Source organism: Botryllus schlosseri, chromosome 6, assembly GCF_051294905.1.
Source record: "Botryllus schlosseri isolate E-star chromosome 6, Bs_hap1, whole genome shotgun sequence".
NCBI classification, from domain to species: Eukaryota; Metazoa; Chordata; class Ascidiacea; order Stolidobranchia; family Styelidae; genus Botryllus; species Botryllus schlosseri.
In genome coordinates, this window is record NC_137241.1 from 21,033,305 (window position 1) to 21,056,588 (window position 23,284).

Here is a 23,284-nt window from a genome sequence, read left to right on the forward strand (position 1 = left end):
AATGTATACAGCATTTGGACTTGAATTCGAAACATAAATTTGAAGAGGAATTCGGATTTGACTGTTATCAGATCCACTCATTCATGACTGAGCTCGACCTATATAGAGGATAGGTTTCATCAACTTTTGTGGCAGATCATCATAAATATGATTCTGAATATAGACTGTAGCGAGTGAGCCTTTTTGTAGCGTTGAAATTCGCAAAAGGAATGATTAGAAATTGACGTATTTAACACAAGATTCAAAAGCTGACAGGAGATTACTGCTACTAAAAGAGTGCTTGTTTGGGCGCTTCATGCCAGCATGGGTTCTTCTGATACTCTTTAAATCCTTAATCCAATCGAAGTTACATTATGGCATCCTCTGTTGGAGGGCTGCCAGTAAAACTGCACTCAAGCCACTGCAGAAACTACAGCATAAAGTACTCCGAATCATAGCTAGGGCCCCGAAGGGGCCTGGCTGCCCATCCAATAAGTCGCTGCTGAAGAGATTCGGCGTCCTAAACATAGAAGATATGCGGAAACTAGAAATCGCCAAGTTTATGTATCAGTTTCACTGCGGTCGTTGCCCCGAGTATTTCAATGACTTCTTTACCTCTGAATCAAAAGCGCACAAGTACAACACACGCGCGTCCACGTCGTCCAAATATCATATGATCGACCGAAAAGATCATCGCTCCATCAAATATGCCGGACCTGATGTGTGGAACAGTATCCCGCCGGCCATCCGACAGTCGACGAGCATGTCCACATTCAAGTCGAAATACAAGCAATTACTACTAAATAAATACAGTGCATCCTCAAGATTACCGGACCACGACTGACCTATCGATCTCGCTTCCCATGACATGCCGCCCTATTTCTTGTCGCATTCTCTTTCTATACTATCTTCTTTACTTTCATTCAGTGTGCATGCCTCCTCTTTACTTCGCCTAGGCCAAGGTGGGTGTCAGATTCCATAGACTACTCCTTGTCGCTTCGACATCTTCCTGTCTTTTCATTGTATCGCATTTTTGTGGTGTATTGAACTGATAAAATTGCTAATAAACCAATGATGATGATGATGATGATGTTTGGGAAATTACGGGAAACCACTTGTTTGTGAAATGTTTTGGCACGAGTCATCGAATTCACCATAAAATGCACTTTAAACCGGTGTTAGCTCAATTTGTTGTTCATATATTCCGATTCTGATATTCCATGGAACAAAGATGGTTCAGCTTGTACACCGTGCATCGAATCACGCTTCTACCCATAGGCATCACTTGCGGTCATGGATGATTCATTCGCGAGAGTGTTAGTTAATAGAAATTTGCATTGATTCCAAGGATAAACGCGCTCGGCCACAAATTACGATTGATATTACGCCGCGTTCTAACGTAGCGCTACCTGTACTAGCTAGTAGCTGTCGGATTAGTAAGAAGCGTTATATCGGTCGCTTCCAATTGACGTCGTCACGAACAGGGGAATTTTGTAAGGACTATCGATATCATGACGTCATGCGATTCTGGGATTTTATAGGCAGATCTAAAATCTCCACTACGTTGATGATAGATTCAAATCTATGACATGCGCCGGTCGTCACCTCATCACAGCTAGGCTGACGATTTATTTTATCAGTGTTATAAATACTACGAATGCACGAGATTTGATTATGAAAGCACTTTCTCCATACTGGCGGGCTGCCTGCATGCGTCGCATAAATTCACGTAACGCGTGACTTATCGGATTGACTTTCCCGCGACTATTTCCAGCTACGATTGCGCTGCGCATTAGGGGAATCAAATCGCCAGCGGGAAATCTTATGACGGCGCACGTGCCAAGGTTGATGCCACCTTATTGATTGAAATGTTTTGTCGTGGGTTTATCATCGACATTTGCAATTTGGCGCGGGTATGATTGGCGGTCTTCGGATATGCATAAGCTTCGTGTCTATGGTTTATAACCGTGTAATCATCCCAAATCTTCAATAAGTCCCGTGGTGGTAGCGTTGCTTGGTGTTAGTGAAATTGTCAGTGATCATTTCCGGTAATTTGATCGCTTTCTCTATATATTCGGCGGACCATGTAGGTTGAATTTGTTGATCGCCGGGCAATCCGCGATTGAACCACTGGAAGCGTAGGCGACGAGTGCTGGGATACGAGAGTCGAATACGCGAACTGAGAAATATAAGTAGCTGAAACTTACCGGTCGTTTCACGAGTTTCACAAGGCGACCGCGGCTTATCAGTATGAATGCGTCGTATCGGTCTCCGGCCAGAATAATAGTTTCCGATAGAATAAGAGCCTACCGAGCGCTACATTATGCATCGTAGTAAACGTATCCGCATGATGCTGATATGAATTAATAATTTTTTAGTACGCTAATGAATCAATAAAATGATAATTGTATCTACTTTGCAGATCGATACCGTTTTAAAACAATGCAATGGATAAAAAGCATTGTAGTCATAGTATTTACTTCTCTCGTGGTGAACTTCAGGACTTCTACGGCAGACAGCGTCGGTGAGTTAGGGAAGATTAGCTTTGCGTTTAGCTACCGTAGCATTCGGAATATTTTGAAGTATGTGTTTGTGTAATAATGCTGACACATGCCAACGGACGTGAGCGATGTATCGAAAAAGGAAGGTATAATGAAGAATACGGGTCATAGGGATGCACCGTGACACTACTTGAAACGCCGTTTGTGGCCCATTAGGCAAGGTTACAGCTTTGAAGATATGTCATGAATATAGGCCACGTAGTGTCCAAAATACTGGGTAACAATATTGAAGGAGCTCATGACCGAACAATGTTGAATAGCCACCGCTGTAAACGGAAGTGCGTCATGAATTTGAATAGGATGACAGCGCGTCTGTTCGGAAAGCTATGGGACCTCGCGTTCTAAAATAGCCTTCCTAGTAATCCGCTATCTCAAGAAATCGCACCCTTCACCATTATATCAAGCGCCGAGCGAGGCATTGCCAGGAAGCCACTCATTGACAAGACTGGTTTTGCAGGAGCTCACACATGCGATCTAGAAGAACATAACGCCACCGTGCTGGCGTACGTGGACTGGCCGTTTCGCGTGGACTGCGACCATCTGCGTCAGGCATGGGAAGCGTTGAATCCCGGCCTTGCTAGGAATATTACTAAGGTGCGTTTATGATGATGTAACTAGTAATATTGTATCGTGTTTGCTTCGGAATATACCTTTCTGTGGTGGGAGTTGGCGTATCAAACTTAGGTGGCGATGAATGCGATAAAACATGATTGTACTTTTGTTCCGCCGACTTCACTTGTACCCCGTTTTCAACCTTAGTTACGGTCGCGAAGGACCTTTTTGTAGTAATCAGCTTTCCAAATAGGCCGCGAGAAGGCCTGGGCCGAGGCACTGACCATTTTTTTAGTAATAATCAGCTATCAATTATTTATCTACATCGAATGCTTCTAACTTATAAGTATACAGGGTGCATGACTGCTTGAGTTCGACTCAACAACGTTACAGGCTCGCCGCACCTAAAGGCGCATCAGTTACTGTGCAGTACACATGCCACTCTTTAACACCATCTATATTTGTAGGCCAATTCGGGAGTTTAATTGCTCCGCCTCCTTCCTTAGAGTATCTTAAATTGTTGAAAATTATAGTAAAATAATACTGACGAAGCCACTTGTCTTTTAGTGCCGTCTCAGTCGCAACGGCACCGAGGTATCGGAGGGTATATTCACGCTCGCGAGTCTGGAGGACAACGTTGTCTTCAGGGCTGAGTTGGTGAGTCGAGATACGGCGGCAACCCGGCTAGACTGCAATTAACTAGACCGCTCTTTGCAGCTCGTAAACGGCACGCGATGCTTGGCGGGCAGCATAGGCGTTGACCTTTCTCCGTTTCCTAACGAGACCTGCTTGACTTCGCTAGGCGACGCGAACAAATTGAAATACCTGCAGAACGCAATGGGCGATTATGTAGAGTTGGATTGTGGCGGTGAGTGCATTCAACATTACATACCGGGCCTTGTGCCGAATTCAAGTGCCCTATATCACAACTCGCGCTCAGTCGCTCATGTTCAGTGCTACAATCATTTTCGAATATATTGATACGATACTAAATGCCTCGCTTTCACAATATTAATGATTGTTACGTTTCAAATGCCAAATTCGCCAAGTGCCGATTTCAACATGACGAATTCACTGGTTGTAAAGGTTGTCACTGATTAGTAACGTAACATTTCTACGGTTTCGGAGTACTCAAGTACGTTTTGCCAACTTGCGCTGCTTGCTAAAATGATTATTGTTTACATAAGTAGAAAGCAGTTTTGAGATGGGTTTGCATCTCCAATGCGTGTGAAATTGTCATAACAACCGCGTGAAATAACTCCGCATCAAGGTGATTGTATATGTTTTCGAAGATTTCACCGACTTGAGGCAGAGTTGGACGGGGAGAAAGTTTTCAGCTTCCATATTAGATTAGAATTACAATTGTAGCTACACAGTTTTTTCCAAGGAATTATAGCTACAGTTTTTTTTTCAAATTGGATTAGAATTAGAATTATAGCTACAGTTTTTTTTTCAAATTAGATTAGAATTAGAATTATAGCTACAGTTTTTTTCAAGTTAGATTAGAATTAGAATTATAGCTACACAGTTTTTTCCAAATTAGATTAGAAGCAGAATTATAGCTACAATTTTTTTAAATTACATTAGAATTAGTAATACTGAATTTACGGAAACTTGATAACTGTACCAAGTTCAGTTCTTTATCAAATCAGAGATTATCCTCGTGAGCCTGAGGATGACAAGTGTCTGAACACCGAGCTCCTATACCATTTTCAGGAAACCATAATTAGATTCGAATCAAAGTCGAAGCCTAGAGACATTCCACAAATTAAATTACCGGACTTTCGCTCCAATTAGTCAAATTGGCTAGAATTATCCACTGTCCAATAGGGCTGTTCAAAAATAACTTTTTTTTCCTGATTCCAGCCATTCACTGATTAAATTGTCAGGTTGCCACAACAAAGGCTGCACACCAAATTTGGTTCAATTCGAACATGTCTAAGCGTCCGCAGAGCCAATTAAAATTTTTAATTTACTACGTAAAATTAAAAAAAAAAAATTTCAAATTTTTCTCTTAACCCCATGAAAATGTTGAGATGTCTTCAAAGACCATGCAAATGAAATTTGAGTCAATTCCAACCAGTAGAAACGGAGTTATTTGAGTTTTTCGTTGATAATTCTCGGATTATCCACCAATCAAGGATAATTGGAGAATTATCAACGAAAAACTCCAATAACTCCACTTCTACTAGTCCGAATTGAGTCAAATTTTATTTGCATCGTCTCTGAAGACAGCTCAACAATTTCATGGGGTTGACAGAAAAATTTGAAAAATTTTTTTTTTCAATTTTCCTGTATAATTTAAAAATTTTAATTGGATCCGCGGAGCCCTATACTTGTTAGAATTGAACCAAATTTGGTGTGCAGCGTTTTTTAAGGTAACCTGACGATTTAATCACTGAATGGCTGGAATCCGGAAAAAAAAGTTATTTTTGAACAGCCCTACTGTCCAAGTCTCCTCGGATCGCCATTAATCGTTCTGCGTTAGTCGCGAAGACGCGTGTTGCGGGGCATCCACTTGAGAGTTTTCAGTATTTTGACCTCGAAGGCGCATATAGCAGTGCATCTACTTGGAAGTTTCCAGTTATTCAGTTGCGAAGACGCATGTAGCAATGCATCTACTTAACTGTGGTGATTTTAGGCAAAGCTGTAGGACTCGAATACTGACTTTTTGTTTACTTGCTTGGAATTCGCTTAAACTTTTACTTGACCGGTAATATCCATACCGCACGGCTGAGAAAATCCGTTTTGCGACGCCTCATTTGCGCTAGTTCCCTTGCCGCGATTTTGACATCGGCTCCTGTTTTCGCAGTCGGAAACGGGGCTTACCCCGACGTGATACCGAAAGGCGCTAACGAGAGCGACTTCACGACCACGTGGATATCTGATAATTGTCGGACCGCCAGTTACCGCCACAACAAGCAGTGGAACCATGCGCCCATAAGCTCCCGTCCCGCGGGATACGGCGACACCCTTGAAGTGAGTGGCTTGAGCATACCTGGCGTTTAAAACATGTTTTAAACAGTGTTTTAAGCTAATGCCACAATTTTTTCAAACGTTGTTTAATTATGCCGTAATTGTGTTTGTGTGATTCTCGTTTAGATGCCGAGCGTAGACTTTTACGACGCCATCAACTTAACGTGTCGCGTCCGGTACAAAGACAAGACTCTGTACCCGGTGTCATATTCGCAATGCATTAGGCGTGAGTAATCGTGTAATTGTTTTATTAATAATAATTTACAGAACGAACCTTTCTAGTTTTGGACAATATAGCGAAATCACTTACATCCTGCTTCCGTTTTTAGTATAGAAGGTAATTTGCGGAGACACATATTCGCGATTAAATGGTCCAGCGCGATGGCCGTAGTAGAGAAGTGGCCGACATGGCCCTCCCGCCCCTGTTGCGAGCACGTCAGAAACTCGCTACTAAAGTGCGATTCAAACCTTCCAAACTGCTTCTGTATAAATACACCTCACTACCCCTTCATATAATCCCATAAGAAATGTGATCATCGTCCACTTGTATACTCAGAAGCAGACATGGGGTAATCGCGATTAGTAATCGTAATCGATTACGACGATTACAGCATTTTCAAGTAATCGTAATCGCAATCGATTACATTCGAAAAAATCCCGAAGTAATCGTAATCGTAATCGACTACTTCCCATATTTAATCGATTTCTTTGTGAATGAACGATTACTTTTTATTTGTACAAGGACTGTGACATAAACTGAACACTCGTGAACAAGGAAGAGATATTATACCAGTTATTGAGAGCGTAAACGTCTGATATTCAAATGTCATTGGTCATTATTACGTCAGAGGTAGCCTATTAGCTTTGCTCGTCTTTGCGTAAGAAGTGCCCACACATAGCAAATAGATATTCGATGTACATTAGTGTGATTGTAAAAAAAAACCACCGTGCTGTATATCGGGTTATCAATACATTTCAGACACCACTACCTCGCAACAGGATAATTAATCACCTCTCAGCCTAAGTTAAAATAGCAACTTTTGTATTGGTGTTTGGTTCTGCATAGTTAAACTATAGAATGTTATAGTTCTAATTATATAGTTAAATGCAGTTTCACCGTGCTGCTTGGCGAGCAGTAGGCCTATATGGTACGAACGTACACCAGACAGAGGTTTGAAATTTTGTACTCGTCAAATAAAACATTGCGGTTTCAACAACGAAGCATCAAAATCAACAGCTGCTGATATATATCATGACCGAGCCGTTGTTTTGCCGTTTTCGTAATGGAAGCTTGCATTACATTATCTGCATCAACTTGAAGGCAGAATTTTATGTTCACTTTCTTGTATTCTCATATTATTCTACTCAAAACGGGCGCCAATCGCTATTTCACAATTCTTTATTGAACATTTGGACCTGCCGCTATAACCATCGGCTTATATACCATGTTAGCGTGGGTTGTGGCTAGTATCAGGATCAAAACAGCAAAAGTTTCCCCCACCCAAATATTGGTCTTGGGCCCCCATAGAGTAGTCAATTTTGAAGTTGAAGATTGAATTTAATCAATAATATTGGTAATTGCATTATATTGCGTTTTTAATCCTATCTAAACGCCCGATGGCATGATTTACCTGAAGAGCAGGGGGCGCGTAATTCATAATTATAACATCTGATATCTTGGAATAATTACTTTATTGTATGTTGTTAATTCGTGACCTCCGGTCTGTTATATAGCCAAAAGATTTTGATTGTATAGTGGCTCAAACATAGCAGAATAAAAGAAAAACTTGCGTGAGACGCACACACAAATTGTCATGTCTAATGCTCTGTGGGTGCCCGGGTGGCATTTGCATCGTTGGCTCAGATTGAAAGGAGTAGACTGTTAGTCACGCCCACTCGCGGCTATTGACAATAGACACATTATCCAAGTTTCGGCCAATGTATTTCTTTAGTAGCACACTTCGTGGAGTCTCATGTTGGCCGAAACTGCACATGTCTTTTGATGTGTCGAGGAGCGGTATTGACTGGCACCTAAATGCCTATTACTATATGAATTATACAAGCCTTATTTCTTGAGGGGGAGACGTATGCATTTTGAAATCAAGCTATCTAGAGACATTCAAATCGCAAAGCTCAAAGAGAATTCCCAAGTTAATGAAATCTATCGAAAATACTCTTCTAATTTATGTTGGTTTACGAAATACTTTTGAGTACTCTCCAACCACGCTCCCCACCCTATTGGGGAATTTGGGGTGCGGCAGTTATGGACCTGGCAAGAATGCAAAACGTTGTGTGCGATAAACCGTCCTCTCTAAAATGGGCAATGGGTACATTATGACGTAACAAGTAAATGTACCATCTTTTGTAAAGATAGTTGTTATATTATTAGGCCTTTTCAGCGCAATCCATGTATTGTCTTCCAATATAACTACTACGATGCAAAATAAATGTAATCGTGAGTAATCGTGATTACTTTTCCAATGTAATCGTAATCGTAATCGACTACTTCCTGATTTTGCTGTAATCGTAATCGTAATCGCGTGATTCAGAAGTAATCGTAATCGCAATCGATTACATTCATGAAGTAATCACCCCATGTCTGCTCAGAAATGGTATTTAGTGCAAGTGTTTAGTATGCAAGTTGATGGGAATGTAAATTCGCCCGGAATACATCTCTCGTGATATCTTTAGAGAGTGTTGTCGAGGGGCGGCCTACCCTGACCTGCGTGGAGCGTTACGACGTCGGTATGAGCGGACGGACTCGATTCGACTGCTCTGGGCAAACGACCGGGGGTCTGACGAAGCATGGCGAGTTCATGATGCAGTGGAAGAAGGTATGGCCGTGTCGGTTGTGTTTTTGGCGAGGTATAATGACTGGGGAAGGATTCTGGGATGAGTTGCCCGCTATACTACATAAATAGAGTTTGAAGTTGAAGTTGAAATAAGGCGACCTCATTGAAGTTTCGGCACCGAATTCAAGACATTTATAGTTTTCGCCATGGTATTTTTCAGTCGCTAGTCATCGATTTCCCTTTGAAATACTAGTTCAGGGGCAGTAAGGAATTGCTTGTACTTTTTCAAAGTGCTCAATCAGCTTGTGTCTGCTCGTAGTGCTTGTGCAGACGTTGATGTTTCAGGCCAGCCCAGTTTAACTTCGACAGGTTTTGAGGCCAAGCTATTTGGTTTTGAAATTTTGTAAATTATAACGTGATGTCTGGTTGGATTCGTTTCACTTGGGGGTGGATTTGTTGCGCCCAACCGAGCGATAGAATATTTGAAACCCCCACTTCGCGGTTGTACGCTGATTGTACTTTCAACGAGGACTTCTTAACCCGAGGCCGTGAACCTAGGGTTGCATTTAAACGAAATCAATTTAAAACAAACATGTTTAAAACAAGACCCTAATTTAAAACATGTTTTTTATTGTTTTTGACGTCACGAATATTCAATTGTGACGTCATAGTGGAGTGACATTGACAATTGAAAATATAGGGTAAATATAGCTCCTTTGACGATATATCTGTACTATTAATGTTGAACCGACTATTTTGAGGGTTCCAATCCCACATATCGATATACGTCAGCTACATCGGGTGGTTATTGTCCGTAGGCTCATACAACATGTTTTTTGGAAAGTATTTATCGTACACAATTATGGCATAATTTTACAACTTAAAAGAACACTTTTTTTAAATAAATGCCTTTGTTTAAAATACTGTTTAAAACATGTTTTAAACAAAGTGTTTTAAAACACCGTTTATTTTAAATGCAACCCTAACCCTACATGAACCCCTTTACGGTCAGTGTACTAGTTTAAAAGGGTCCATGAAACGTCGATGTTGAAACTACAATTATAAAACTAATTTGTCCATAATTATAAGATCTGTCTTGATTCTGTTTTATTTTCAATGCTCGCCGCCGGTCACAATACTCCAACTTGCGCGTGGCGAACAATACCAGACCTTTGCGTAGTTATCAGCTTCCCAAATTTCGCAGTTTTGGAGTTCACGCAAGACGCGACCACCCCTACTAATTTAGGGGTCCGCGCTAACCAAAAGGTTAACCGCTGACCTAAATGTGTTCGTGGCGCCGTCTGTCATTTCGCGCTGGTCCCGATGATGCGACGTGTCGTCACCATGTGCGCCTTCCAACTGCCGAAGTATTTTCATGTCCTTCGCTTTGCTGCAGGCAGTTATAACACGTCTCGAAAATAGCTTTTGATTGCGTAGATAAATTCGGCAATACTTTTCACTTGCCCGTCGTTTGTCAATGACTGTGTTTTGACGCAACGGGAAACCATCCAACCAATGATTCGTATTTCTCAGGACGGTGCGATCGTGTGCGAAAACCGTTTGTTCGAAATCGCCGATTCCGGCGCGAAGGACCGCTTCTCCTGTTTATCGTGAGTAGCGCGCGATCGCCTGTCCTGTACTGTCGCGATAACTACGTCATCTGTTGCAGTCACGACACCACGGGCAACGAGTCGTATTCGTGCGTGTATGATAAGGATGTGTCGAATGCCGACATAGAGGACAAAAGGAAACGGCTCGAAATAACCCTGGACATCGGGTAGGTTTTGGCGGCGGCGGTGTTCGTTGTGTGTCTGATCGCCAGGATCGTGCCGTTATGCACGCATTCGGTTGCGTTTGGATGCGGTCAAGTGCGAGCAGCGGCTGTGTATCCACGCCTATGCAATGCCATACAACATGCGGAATTCACCCAGTGGCATATGTCGCAATTCACGCGCATATTCAACGAAACATTCGTTTTCGAATTTATTGATATAATTTTGATGCAGCCCTTTTATAGTAATACTAGTTATTACTATTACATTTCTAATCCCAAGTTCACCAAGTGCCGACTTCAACATGCCAAATTAACTGGTGGAGTAATTTTGACACGCCTGTAAGATCATAATGACTAATTGAAACTGCGTACTATATACTGCGAATCCATTGGTGAAAATGGGTGAATTTATCAGATTTCCACCTTAACGTAAGGTGTAAATCAGAAAAACAGCTCATTCGGGAACCGAATTGTGCTCCACACTCATTCCGATGCGTGAAAATGCGTCAAATACGCCGATCCCTATTGAGATATATCCCTAGGGCGTAGTGTGTTACTTGTGCAGCCTTTTTGGGATTTCATGCGGCTGGTAGGCGTAAACGGAACGCACTGCACCCCTGCGAAGTATCGCCATCAGATTTATTGTACCTGAATCATTTTTTCCCATTGGAAGGGTGTGAAAGCACTATTTGGTTCCCAAACGAGCCGTTTTCTGATTTACACCCTACGCTAGGGTGAAAATAGGCGAAATACACGATTTTCGATTACATACAGTGTAGCAACCTATTGTACTGCATTAAACTATTGCCTGCATTAGTATCATCCACGATGACTTTTGCGCGGCATTAATCCTCTGCAGAGTTGAATATTGGTCGCGCCACCGGTTTCGTGTACAACTGGTGGATGTTCACACCGTATATCACGGGTGGTACATAAGTGTGAATATACACCTTTTCGCTAATAGGGTAGTTATAGCGTAGCGGCACTCTCCCGCGGCTGCAGCACCAATGTTCTTCGCAGTCGACTCCAGAATTCCCACGTGTTAGAGACTTATCTAAACTAGTCTTCTCTTCGTCAGCAAAAGCATAGAACGAATCAGTGAGCCGTGCTACATAGTCGGCAGCTCAAGAATCATAAAACAGAATATCGACCTGTTGTAAAGTGACCGATTTAATCGAAACGCCGCGGGTGCAAAGTTAACAGGTCATGGCAACTTGGCAAATGCAATGCGACGCGCGTTACGCGCCGTCCGAGGAATCGATCCGGAAGAAAGGGGCTCTCCGGCGGATGCTTTTTAAGGTTACCGCTGAGCCGTGTTTTCCGCCATGTCGCCTTTTCCCGTCTGTTGTAAATTTCCGCCATTAGTCATCGGGAGTGCGATAAGCGATATCGCGGTTACCGTTAATAATATCTGCGGCGCGGGGATAATCCGAAAGGCGTTGTTGATGTCAGGATTGGCGTTGACAATTTCGGTTTAAGACTTTAAGACATGCTAACCGTCGCGACTTGATGATCTCGGGTTTCACCAGTTACGTACTACTCTTTAATAGATCGATCATAGGCTTTATTAGTTAGCCTACACCTATAAAACTAATAGGTTTTTGTAACGCCAAGATACTTGACAAAATGGCGTAATATAGACTCTCGACGAGGGGCGTTAACGCCTTGTAGGTCGCCATCCGTAAGAGTATTTGGTACAAATCATAGCTCAACTGTAGGTATACATTAAGATTAAACTCATACACATACAGCAACCATTCAGATCATATATGCTCAGAACACTCTGTAGAATCTATTTCTGAACATCAGTCATACATAATTCAGGAGACGTAACAAGCGTGAAGTTGGTGACAACTTTGTAGAATTATACGCATCAGGTATATCTAGAACTCGGCAAGCATACGCGACAAACTTCCAATACAAATCTAGAGTATTTAATCTTCAGCAACGGAATCACTAGCGCAGGAAAGAACTATATGCTCACTTATTCAGAGAGCAGTCTGACCATATTAAACACACGATCTAAACACGTAGGCAAGACACGCGAGGAAATAATGGTTAGTACCACCAATTTCTCGTCGGATACCAACGTAAATGAACGATCGAAAGCGGGCCGCGCTGAAAGTCGTTGAAATCGTAATCAACCGTATAGGCTTGGTGGTAAATGACTAATGTGGTCGAAACACCAACATTACCTCGAGGTATCGCAGGTCCTTTACGCGCGTGATTTGTATTGTAGGAGTGTATTATGCGTGTCCCAAAAGACTTCATTCTAACCTTACAAGCTAGGGAAAATGACGCGTTGAAGCTGCTTTCCATGGCCTGGGTAGCGATGTTTTTCATACAGGGTTGTCACGATTTTGCTAAAAATAGAGAGCCGACCTCGTGGGTTTCGACTGTGAAATTGTACGTCGGCGTTGCAGTCTAGAAATGCATGCGCTCGATTAAAAAGCGCAAGGCGATGCGACACGGTCTGCGCATGCGTTCTGGGGCGTTTAGTCGCCGCAGTGATGACAGCGCTAAGTCTCAGGGGACCCTTTCTGATACGTTTCTCTTACGCTCATGTCTGCTACAAATTCGATTATGTTCTGGCATCCGAGCCGTTGAAGGACGGCGCCTCTTTACGGTCGGTAATTGCGAAGTGATCGATCACGTAACAGGCGTTATTATCAAAGCACTTTGTACGTCCGACAGCTGTGTATAGTGTATTCATACTATTATCTTTCGAAAAAATATACACGGCTGCGTTACTGGTGTAAGTGATAAATGACACTCCAGTTCGACCAAAGATTTCTCTCGATTACTCGGATCAGAGGGTTTCATAGTAGTCAGCGTTGCTACTAAGTAGAATTAGAAGTAACGTCGCTAATTTGTACTCAATTACGAGTATAAGGTCCAATTTCGAAGACACCAAAACTACTTCAAACGGAAGCAGATAATGAAAGGTTTGAACGGAATATTTGAGAAAGTAGCTGCGGTCGCGTGGTCGTATGTCGGTAGCAAAATTGCTTACAAAGTCAAAAAAATTTGCAACCTTCATTTCGTTTGTATCGTGGATGTTTGCACTGTCGGATCATTTGACATTTTACGTCTTGTAGTCTTGTTTATAGGCCTACCGTTGTAGACGGCCCATTGTGAATCATAGACGGTCAAATGAAACAAATAGGTTGACATGGTGTTATGCTCAACGCATCGCAATAGCCTGACTGAAGCAAGACTGCACGGGCATTGCATGGTTCTTATATCAAGAAGCGCATGATGAAAAGTTGTGATGTAGACAACATTGTCAGAATGAAGCAACACGGTTTGTCACCAGCAGTGTACGCACAACTTCAGTGTTGCCAGCCAACAACTGCTGCTGTTGAACGTACTTTCTCCATTCTTAGTAAGGACAGACAGTTTCTACCCGAGAATGTAGGAAAGTATCTTTCGTTTTACTACAACAAATTTCAATTATTCCCACCATAATCCGTGATGTAACTACTGGAATTGTTCATAGGACCAGATTTCGTTAAAATGAAGTTTTTTCATGTAAAAATTTGTCAGTTTTTAAGTCAAAAAGTTTTTTCAGACTAAACTACTTCGTAAGGACAGACATTTCCAAGCAGACATGAAGATAAGTAGTACAAACCGTTTGTGCGAAAACGCCTAATTTAGATACTTGAGGGCAAAATGTTGTCAAAATCAATTTTTTCAAGGTGGAAAAATGTCGAAATTTAGATTTTCTAGGTCAATAAAAATCGCCCTAGTGATAACTAAATGAAGGGTCGTCACTCGGGCGATTCGGGCGTTCTTGTCAAAACATCTTACGCTTTTCTGGTCAAAAAATTGCCTTACTCACCACAAAATTACATACTGCTTCTCAAAATTCAAATTTTGAAAGTCGTTTTTTTCCTGAACAAACTGCTTACGTGGAAATGGGAGCATTCCAAAAACATGTAGTGCAAGAATGCCATACGTAACCTATGACCATACCTTGAAATTTGAAGAGCTTCTTGGAGGTAACAAAGACGGAAGCCGATTTCAGTATACAATTGAATAGTATATTCATATTGAAATGAAACCCGAATATTTTGGGCTGACACTCGTCAGGGGTAATGGTCAGCAACTAGTAGAGAATAAGACAGTTGAAAACGTTGAAATTTGTGTGCAGCGACGTGCAAGCCGACGACTTTGGAAACTACCAAGCCGTGCTGTGGACGGTAGTGAGCGGCCGGTGGAAGAACGACACTTGGGCAGTCACGCTGCTGGAAGACCGCACGGCGTACTACATTAAGCTCGTAAAAGTTTTGGGCGCGTTGTTGGCCGTGATCATACTGGTCACGGTGGTCTGCGTTTTGGTGCGGGTGTACTGGATCTATATCTTGGTGGCGTACAAGAGATCGCAGCTTTGGAAGTATGACAGAGGTGGGTGGCGTTCGGGTTTCAGGATCTGGATATGTTCGAATTTTCTGATTCCCAGTGCTTTCTAATACGATTGATTGATTGATGGCGAATATCTTCGAATTGGATTCTCTAATCCAGGGTTGTAATGACTCGAGTCACGATTTTCTGATGACTTGACTTGACTCGAGTCATTTTTTCAAAATGCAGAAATGACTCGACGCGACTCGAGGTAATCTGTGTATTGACTCGAGACTCAGACGACCACGACCAACATTTCGTTGTGATTTCGAAGAATAGTGAAGTAACCACACTATTGGGATTTCGTCTATTGGTACCGGTACTTGAAAATGTGACCAGAAACTTTTAAAAATGAGGAAAATCAGTATATTATAAATGCAAACCATTCGATATCGCCATACAGAGTTGTAAAAAGCGGGTTTAACAAGGCTTTAACTGGAAACTGAGCAGTCAACACAATGACTTGGACTCGGACTCGAGTCGTAATACCATGATTCGGACTTGGCCCTCTGCTCGATGACTGGGACGCGGACTTCACTAGGTGGTGTATTGACTTGTGACTCGCAGCCTTTGACTTGGTTACAACACTGCTCTAATCCCGAATACCTTAGAATCCGATGTTTTGATTCCATACCCGACCTAATTCATTCGATACCGAGTACTTTACAGTTCAATTTTCACTGATTCTGGATACGGATGATTTTCTGGTCCCAAACCGGTTTTATTTCGATTTTTTTATCCCGAATCTCTTGTAGAATCTGATTTTCTGATCATGAATAGCCTATGTTAGAATTCGATGTTGTGATTCCGAATATGTCCCAATTTCAGCTTCGGTAATCTTCAAGTTCCAAAATGATTGATTGTAATCACATTACAGACGACAAGGACTACGTGGCATACCTGTCCTACCTCTACGACAAGGGCGACGATGACGTATCGGCTGCGGTAGACAATGCGGCGACGTTGCGCATTGTCCAAGCGATCGGCAAGTACATGGAGCTGAACGACTACACGTATTACGATGAGCAGAAACAGAGCTCCTTCTCTGGTGAGTGCGGTCGGGCGCTTTTTAATTGTATGTGCACGATCGGCACGTGCGTTGTGTATTCATCACTGCTGTCGCCGATGTCAAATGCCTTTTTCCGTGTAACCACGCTCTGGTATTTCGACGTGTGTTGTCGGCGATTGTGGTGTGACGTTAAGCTTTCTCTCGTCACAGCCGAAGTGGAGAATGTCACCAATCTCGTGGAGAGATGCCATCGCATGATCCTGGTCGTCACGCCCAAGTATCTGGAGGACAGGTGGAGGCGTTTTCACGCCGAGTTGGTGAGATATCTCTCTTTTGAGCAGAGGTAGCTGTTGCTGTTTGTGATAATCATGGTGTTTGTCGACCACAATGGTCATTTACACCAGGCAGATATTTCCTATTTTGATTCTGTAACTGCCGACTTGTAGCACGGTCCACTTCTAGGCTTTTCATAAGACACCGCTTGCACGGGTCATATGGCGAGGAGGAGCCTAGATAAACCTCCAGCACTTAAGTAGGAATTCTGGAGTCGGACTCGAACCCACGGCCAAGGTCGACTTCAGAATTCCTACCCAGAGTGTTGAAAGTTTGTCTAGGCTCCTCGCCATTTCATCCGTCCAAGTGGTGTCCTATAAAGGCCTAGGAGTGGGCCGTGCTGCAAGTCGGCAGCTAGGTAATAAAAATGAAGAAAAACTTGGCCTGGTGTAGTGTAAATGACCATAGCAGTTGACAAACACCATTATTATCACAAAACAACAACAACGCTGTTTCGGGGTCATTTCAGTCGTAAAAGCAATAAAAACTTGTCCTAAGTAAGTTATCTACCTAAAAGACTGCGTGAGTATTCTAAACGTATTCAGTACGATGTTCTTTTGAATTCTCTACTAGTTGCTGACGATTACCCCTGAGGAGTGTCAGTGGTAGCCCATCATTACGAACCACTACTGATATAGTTGTCAATAGCGCCACTCGATTACGGCGTGTGTCGCGAACCACTCGCGCACGGTTTCCATCTTTGTTACAGGGATTCCATGGTCTGCTGGAGTCGCGCATGGGACTCATCGTCATCCTGACGCCAGGCGCAAGGAAGTGCTTGGAGAAAAAGGCGAAGAACGATAAAGTCTGGTGCAAACTGAGTGTTGCTTTGAAGGTGCGTAGGGTCGTGCCTTTGCTTGCGGCTTTGGCAAAACGAGAGCTGCTGTTATTGTCTCTGGGTCGGTAATCAGTTTGCGGTCTCGTGGGTAGAACCGGGCACAATAGTTCATGCGAACCAGGTAGCACAAAGCTAGGAACGTCGGCGAAACTGACATTTCCGTGAAGTCGTGACCCGCGCGTGGCATTGTCGCTGAGTACGATGAAATAGGTATCGTCAAGTATATACCAAATTGTGTTTATTTGGCGTAAAACTGCTATTGTTCTCTTTGTCGCCGCCGAAAAGGTACATATTTGAACTTCCACATTATCCATGCTCTTACGACCGTAAGTGGTCAAACTAGTCGTCGTCGGTACGCTAGTAGAAGTTACGGCGTTCATTTCTACTCGATTTCAAATAGAATTAGCAGTTGTCGAGAAGTGAAAAATTAAGTATTCTTGGGCTAGTTTTCCTGAAAAACTTAGAACAGAAGAAGCTGGTTAAAATTATAAACACTAGTGGTATAACCTAGGGCAGTGGTCGGGAACCTTTTTTGTCCGAAGAGCCATATTTGCCCTATTTTTTTCATCTCAACTCCCAATTGAAAATTCGTGACGTCATGGTAGCACTAATTCGAAGTCACTACACGGGATTCCTCGTGCGCGCCATATTTTCTCTGTAAAAACTGGTATTTATTGCTCGAAAATAAAGCTCAAAACGAGAGGTAAGGCACAGACGGGCCAAGCCTCACCATTGATAACGCAATTCATCGTAGGTAGCTTAGAATTTATTATAACTGATATTTATCGAATCTGACTGTCACACTGATTCCGAAAACCTAAATACTTATCGACTTCTCAATTCTCAAAGTATTCGGCGGTAACATAACGTTGCGCTACACGCATACATTTTATCGCCGGTACTACACAGAGCTATATACTTACCAATCAAGAACGTTGATAGCTATGGCGTTGTTTATTTTTTAATTCGAATTTGTAATTGTGGATGTCACATCCACAACAGTTCATTTCGCGCCGTAGATCAGGAGTATAATGTGTATTTGAAAACTGCGCTTTGAAATGGGCGTCGCCATGTCTGCTATGCTCTTTGATTAATCAACGTATCGCACAATGCAAGACTTCGAGTCGGGTACATAGAATTTGTGAGTGATATTGGCCGCCGGAGTGACAGTCACTAACATTAGAGGATTTTGAAAATGGGGTCCGTCCGAGCCCCTAAACCCGAAGATGGCATTGTCTTTACCTCTCAAAGACATGTTTATACTGCCCCAAGAATAATTATTTTGTCCGTGATGAAAATTTACCAACAAGTCGCTGAAATATTGATCAATTCAGTACAAAAATAAATTTTTGGCAAAGAGCCATATCTTATACCCAAAAGAGCCATATATGGCTCGCGAGCCATAGGTTCCCGACCACTGACCTAGGGTTACCATACGTCCAGTTTTTATAGGATTTGTCCTCTTTTTTGACTTTTTTGACAGTGTCCTCGGATGACGCCCTTTTGTCCTCTTTTTTGAGAATGTTGGTTAAATATAGGGCAAAATTCGACTGAGACACAGTAAATCAGCACTGAAGTAACGCTCGGCGGCTATTTCGGGAGCTGGGCCGGAAAGTTGACCTTTTTTTCAGTCAACCGATCACGAAGTGCGAAATATTTACCGTTTTTTCGGGATTTTCCTCCGGTATGGCAGGTCTGAAAATTTTGAAAAGGTGACCTCTTTTCAGATTTCCAAAATACGGTAACCCCTATATAACCGGTAGTGCAACTAGACAAAAACCTTCTCGATTGATTGCGAACGGTTCAAGTACTTCGTCACTGACCGCGTGTGTTATGACGTCATAATTACCGATACTCAACTGGAGTATTAAGCGTCGAGTGGAGTATTCTAGTATCACACCTTATGACGTCATCAATACGTAACATTTATGCGAACGCAAAGAAAATAATTTTTCGGGAAATTTTTCGAGAATATCTGTTTCTCTGCACTTGGTGACAATGCCTTGGGCCGATTGCGACTCTGCAGAAATGTTATTCTCGCCAGCGTACGCGGTGTGTGCTACCTGTTTCGTACGTACTGTAAGTTGGGTGAGTTTTGACCAACCAAAAAAAAAACAGCTTTACCAAATTAGATCGAAATTAGAACAATAACAACACGAGTTTTTCCAAATTGGATAGAATTGGAATTATAGATGCACATTTTTTAAAAATTAGATGAAATTTAGAAATACCGAGTTCGCAAAAGGAAATGCAACAAAAATCAAGCTCAATTCAAATCGAATCACAACAGCGCAGACTCATAAGCATGAGAACGGCAAATGTCTTTAAACCAAGCTTGGCTCGTTCCGCAATACGCAGTGCCCCTGTGGCATTTTCAAGGAAACCAGAGATTAGATTAGGATTGAATTTATAGCATGGAAACATTTCACGAATTAGATTAGAATTATCTCTGATTAATCTAATTATACTACTAGAATGATCGAATTGTCCAAGTCTGCTGTGGTATACGATAGGCCGAGGGTGTAAAGGCTTCTACGGTGGGAAAGATGATCAAAGCTATAATTCAATTGTCGATGTTAATGCGCGTCTCGGTGGAACGAGGAGTATAATATCGATACTTGAAAACACCGTTTACATCAATGGTTCCCAACCAGCTCTGAAGGGGGCGCGAAGAAGCAGTCAACTGAAAAACAATTTCGCGATTTGCGCGTTTTACCTCCAATTCACGCGTGTTACTCTATATATACACCGAATTTCATAATTTTTAATTCGGTCATCAGCAGTTATAACCTTCCATGCCATCAAACAATCTGTTGGGGTTGCTAGCATCCCGGTTGGATTTTGTGATATGACAATAAGGGGGGCGCGAAATTTTTCACCATCATAAGGGGGGCGTGTCTAAAAAAAGGTTGGGAACCACCGGTTTACATGATATATTACTCTCGCGAACTAGATGCCTGTTTTCTCTCGCCAGACGAACCGGGTCGTGAAATGGCACGACGGCATGGACGACGGCAAGCTCACGAGACACTTGGAGTACGGCTTGCCGAAGCTGATGGAAAAGGCGCGCGGGGAACACGACAACCCGCACTTTCACTACGAGCTCAAGTATCAGCAGGAGCTGATTTGATTCCCGGGGTCGGCGATCGATTGTGCAGTGTGAAGATGTGACGATCGGGTAATTCGATGGGTCGTTGACTGGCGACAATGCACTCTGCTACGTCTTGGGTACGGATTTCCTACCGAATCTGGATCTGCGCGACGGGTTTGTTTCCGGTTATAATTACAAATCTGTTATCTCCGATATTTCATCTCAGGTACCCACCAGTGCCGTGTATCACAATTCAAGCTCATATTCGCTGAAGCGTTCATTTTCGGATTCATTAATATCATATTGATGCACGTCTTGCGTAATAATATTAGTTGCTTCATTTCCCACGCCGAATTCGCTGGTAACCCTCTGATATACGGTCGATTGCCAAGTCGCAAATTCGGCGCGCGTTTGTTCTAATATAATGATTTCTTGCACTCTCGAAAATCAAATGCCCTTCGCGCAATCATCGCCGTTCGTTTTCGTTTCTTCTACACTAGTGACGCTGCGATCGCGATTTGAGCAATCTTGCCGCGTTGACTCTATGCTTGCCATTTCAAAACTGCTTCATATTATATTATGTCTACATTATTTTTTCATTGGTCTTACATCTACCGTCCTACACACCGTTAAGCAGTATTTTCGTTGCCATACCATGTTAAGCGGCGTAGCCAAGGAAGAAGCATAAAAGCGAAATTGTGTTAACGTATTGCTTTTTGTCCGTTAAATCGTGATACATTTGTGATAACATTTTATTGCGATAACTTATGCTTGTGTCCGTGGCCGTGCTCGTTTCTTTATGGGCTTATTTCTTACTAGAATTAGCGTCCGGGCTTGTTTGTGCAATCAGCAAAATCGTTACTGAAGCTTCAAAGTGCCATTTCCCCCGACCTGTTTGTTCGTTGCTAGCAAATGCTTGTTGCAGTTCCTATGATATTTGCTGTCTTTAAAGTGCTATCTGTCACTATATTTCGCAGACCTTGATTTCGTTTTTCTAATCCCCAAGTGTTTCTTTCGTTTTCTCGGAGCCTTGTACTCCTGCTAAATCAATCATCATATACGGTCAGAGTTATATTATGTCGTATCGCACCCGAATATAGAACAGTGTTAACGGGTCGCGTACAGGAAAATTGTCCCTCCAAACCTAACAATCATGAAATGTGACGTAAGAGTCGTGTTTTATCGAGGGTCGCTCCCCACTTCGTCGCAAGGAGAGTTGCAATCCGCTCTTTCAGAACTTTTCGTGCTAGTGTTATTGTTGTGTGTGTTTGTTGCACAACATATTTCCTCCATGCTGCTCCTAGATATTTTGTATACTCTACTTGGCGGTTGTTTAACATATTTATGTCTCAGCTGTTTTCGAATAAACCATGTTGTGTCTCATGAATAATTACCACCTTTTACCGATCTAGCATTAGCCCGGTCGAAGATTGATCTACAGCGCGACAGTCGCGTCTACTTCGTATTACGTGCAAGTTAAACATGCCGCTGACGATAGCTGCAAATGAGAGAGATTTGTAATCTATATTTGCGCTGTTTCTTTCTCAGAGATACTACGCCCAAGTGTGGACTTTGATGTGTACAAAGGTGTTTTTGTACTTCTTTTATATAGTAGACTGGGGAACAATTTTATGTTTGCACTTGATTTAGGCCAGTGCTTTTCAGCCTGTGTGACGGCTCGCACTGGTGCGAATGAAAAAAATTGCAGTGCGAATGGTGGAAGAAGTGCGAATAGTGCGAATGAAAAATCTGGATAATAATTGTTCATATTTCTGAAGTAGAGTAATTAAAATAAACCTAATAGGGAATTCAAGGGCGGTGAAACTGTTGTAGTTGAGACGCAATTGTAAGAAATTGTTCAACTTGACGCACCACCAATCGTAACTCTCACAAGCCGCAGTGATGAATTAAAGTTTTGGCACTATAATTATTACGTAATTAGAAATCTGGTTTGGAAGCTTGTGTAGTTGCAGACACACAGTATATCAGCCCGTCTGAGCCTGCGACGGGCTGGAAAAATGACGTCAAATTTATTTTCTGCTTTCTTTCGCTAAACAATCGTCATATTTTTGTAATAGCCGTTCAATTAGCGCGAGGCACGAGTATAGCAGTAAATACCATGCTTACAGACTTACATTTGCAAGTTACTTTAACGGAAATTTCACCCCTTCAAGGTTTATTAAGTATGGAACGCAAGGGTATAATTTTGGGTCGACACGGTGCGAGAGCTATCTGTTAATATGTATGTAATATTTGTTGAATTTATTGCAAAAAATCATGCGATAGTTCAAACATATCCAAGGTCACTGTGTTCGGTAGTGTAGTTTATAAGCGAGACACGCTTAAAATATGGCTTGATCATGAGAATCAGCCGACCTTTGGTCTGAATTCATGATAAGATTTGTCCGAATGTTTTTTTCTGGAAAACATGGACGAAGAACGTTGGGATGAACAAGTGTAGGGGTGTGCAACGAGCGAGTTCAGGCTCATGAGACTTATTCTTTTCGAGGCCAACCCCTTCTGCGATTTGGCTAACATATGGCTGATAAAATGCGATGCCGCTGATACAATACGGTATCAAAAACATTAGCGGCAACAAAACCTTGGGCAAAAATGACCGTCGCTGGATGGCCAACCCTTTCTACATATGAATAATGCTCCGTTGTCGACACGGAATAGTCGCGTTCTTGCAATCTGAGTAGACAGTAGTACAAATGCGACACGCAGAGGAATTTACTTCACCCTAATTTGAAATCGCGTGCGTCAAACATATTTTAGAGCTGAGCTGTGTTGGGTAGAATTGTAGTGTGCGCTTCTCTTCATCATTCGAACAAAACTTTCGCCTTTTACTAAAGGAATTTTTTGGCTGTTATAAGGTAGTAGTAGAAGGGGTGATAACCTCAGCGCTCTGTAGCGCTGTGGTATTGAGGTTGAAGTGAGATGGCAGAGGATGATGTGGCAAAGGGTGCGGCCCT

General features: G+C 42.4%; 1 protein-coding gene across 1 annotated transcript; it reads left to right on the forward strand.

The window, feature by feature from the left end:
• The first annotated feature begins 1,407 nt into the window (after nt 1-1,407).
• LOC145441467 (interleukin-1 receptor accessory protein-like 1) lies at nt 1,408-21,705 on the forward strand. Its single transcript, XM_080319338.1, has 14 exons — nt 1,408-2,503; nt 2,998-3,134; nt 3,660-3,749; nt 3,810-3,960; nt 5,905-6,071; nt 6,195-6,294; nt 8,760-8,902; nt 10,394-10,470; nt 10,530-10,637; nt 14,788-15,041; nt 15,916-16,086; nt 16,258-16,364; nt 17,090-17,215; nt 20,193-21,705. Exons 1-14 carry the CDS (start codon nt 2,422-2,424, stop codon nt 20,346-20,348), a joined length of 1,869 nt encoding a protein of 622 aa, XP_080175464.1. The 5' UTR covers nt 1,408-2,421; the 3' UTR covers nt 20,349-21,705.
• Nucleotides 21,706-23,284: the final 1,579 nt, after the last annotated feature.

What these genes read in the sequence shown, in the direction of transcription:
- LOC145441467 (XM_080319338.1), top strand. Translation starts at nt 2,422, where the DNA reads ATGCAATGGATAAAAAGCATTGTAGTCATAGTATTTACTTCTCTCGTG. An exon ending in GAAATAACCCTGGACATCGG is followed by an intron (nt 10,638 to 14,787) that starts GTAGGTTTTGGC and finishes ATTTGTGTGCAG; the next exon opens with CGACGTGCAAGCCGACGACT. An exon ending in GAAACAGAGCTCCTTCTCTG is followed by an intron (nt 16,087 to 16,257) that starts GTGAGTGCGGTC and finishes CTCTCGTCACAG; the next exon opens with CCGAAGTGGAGAATGTCACC.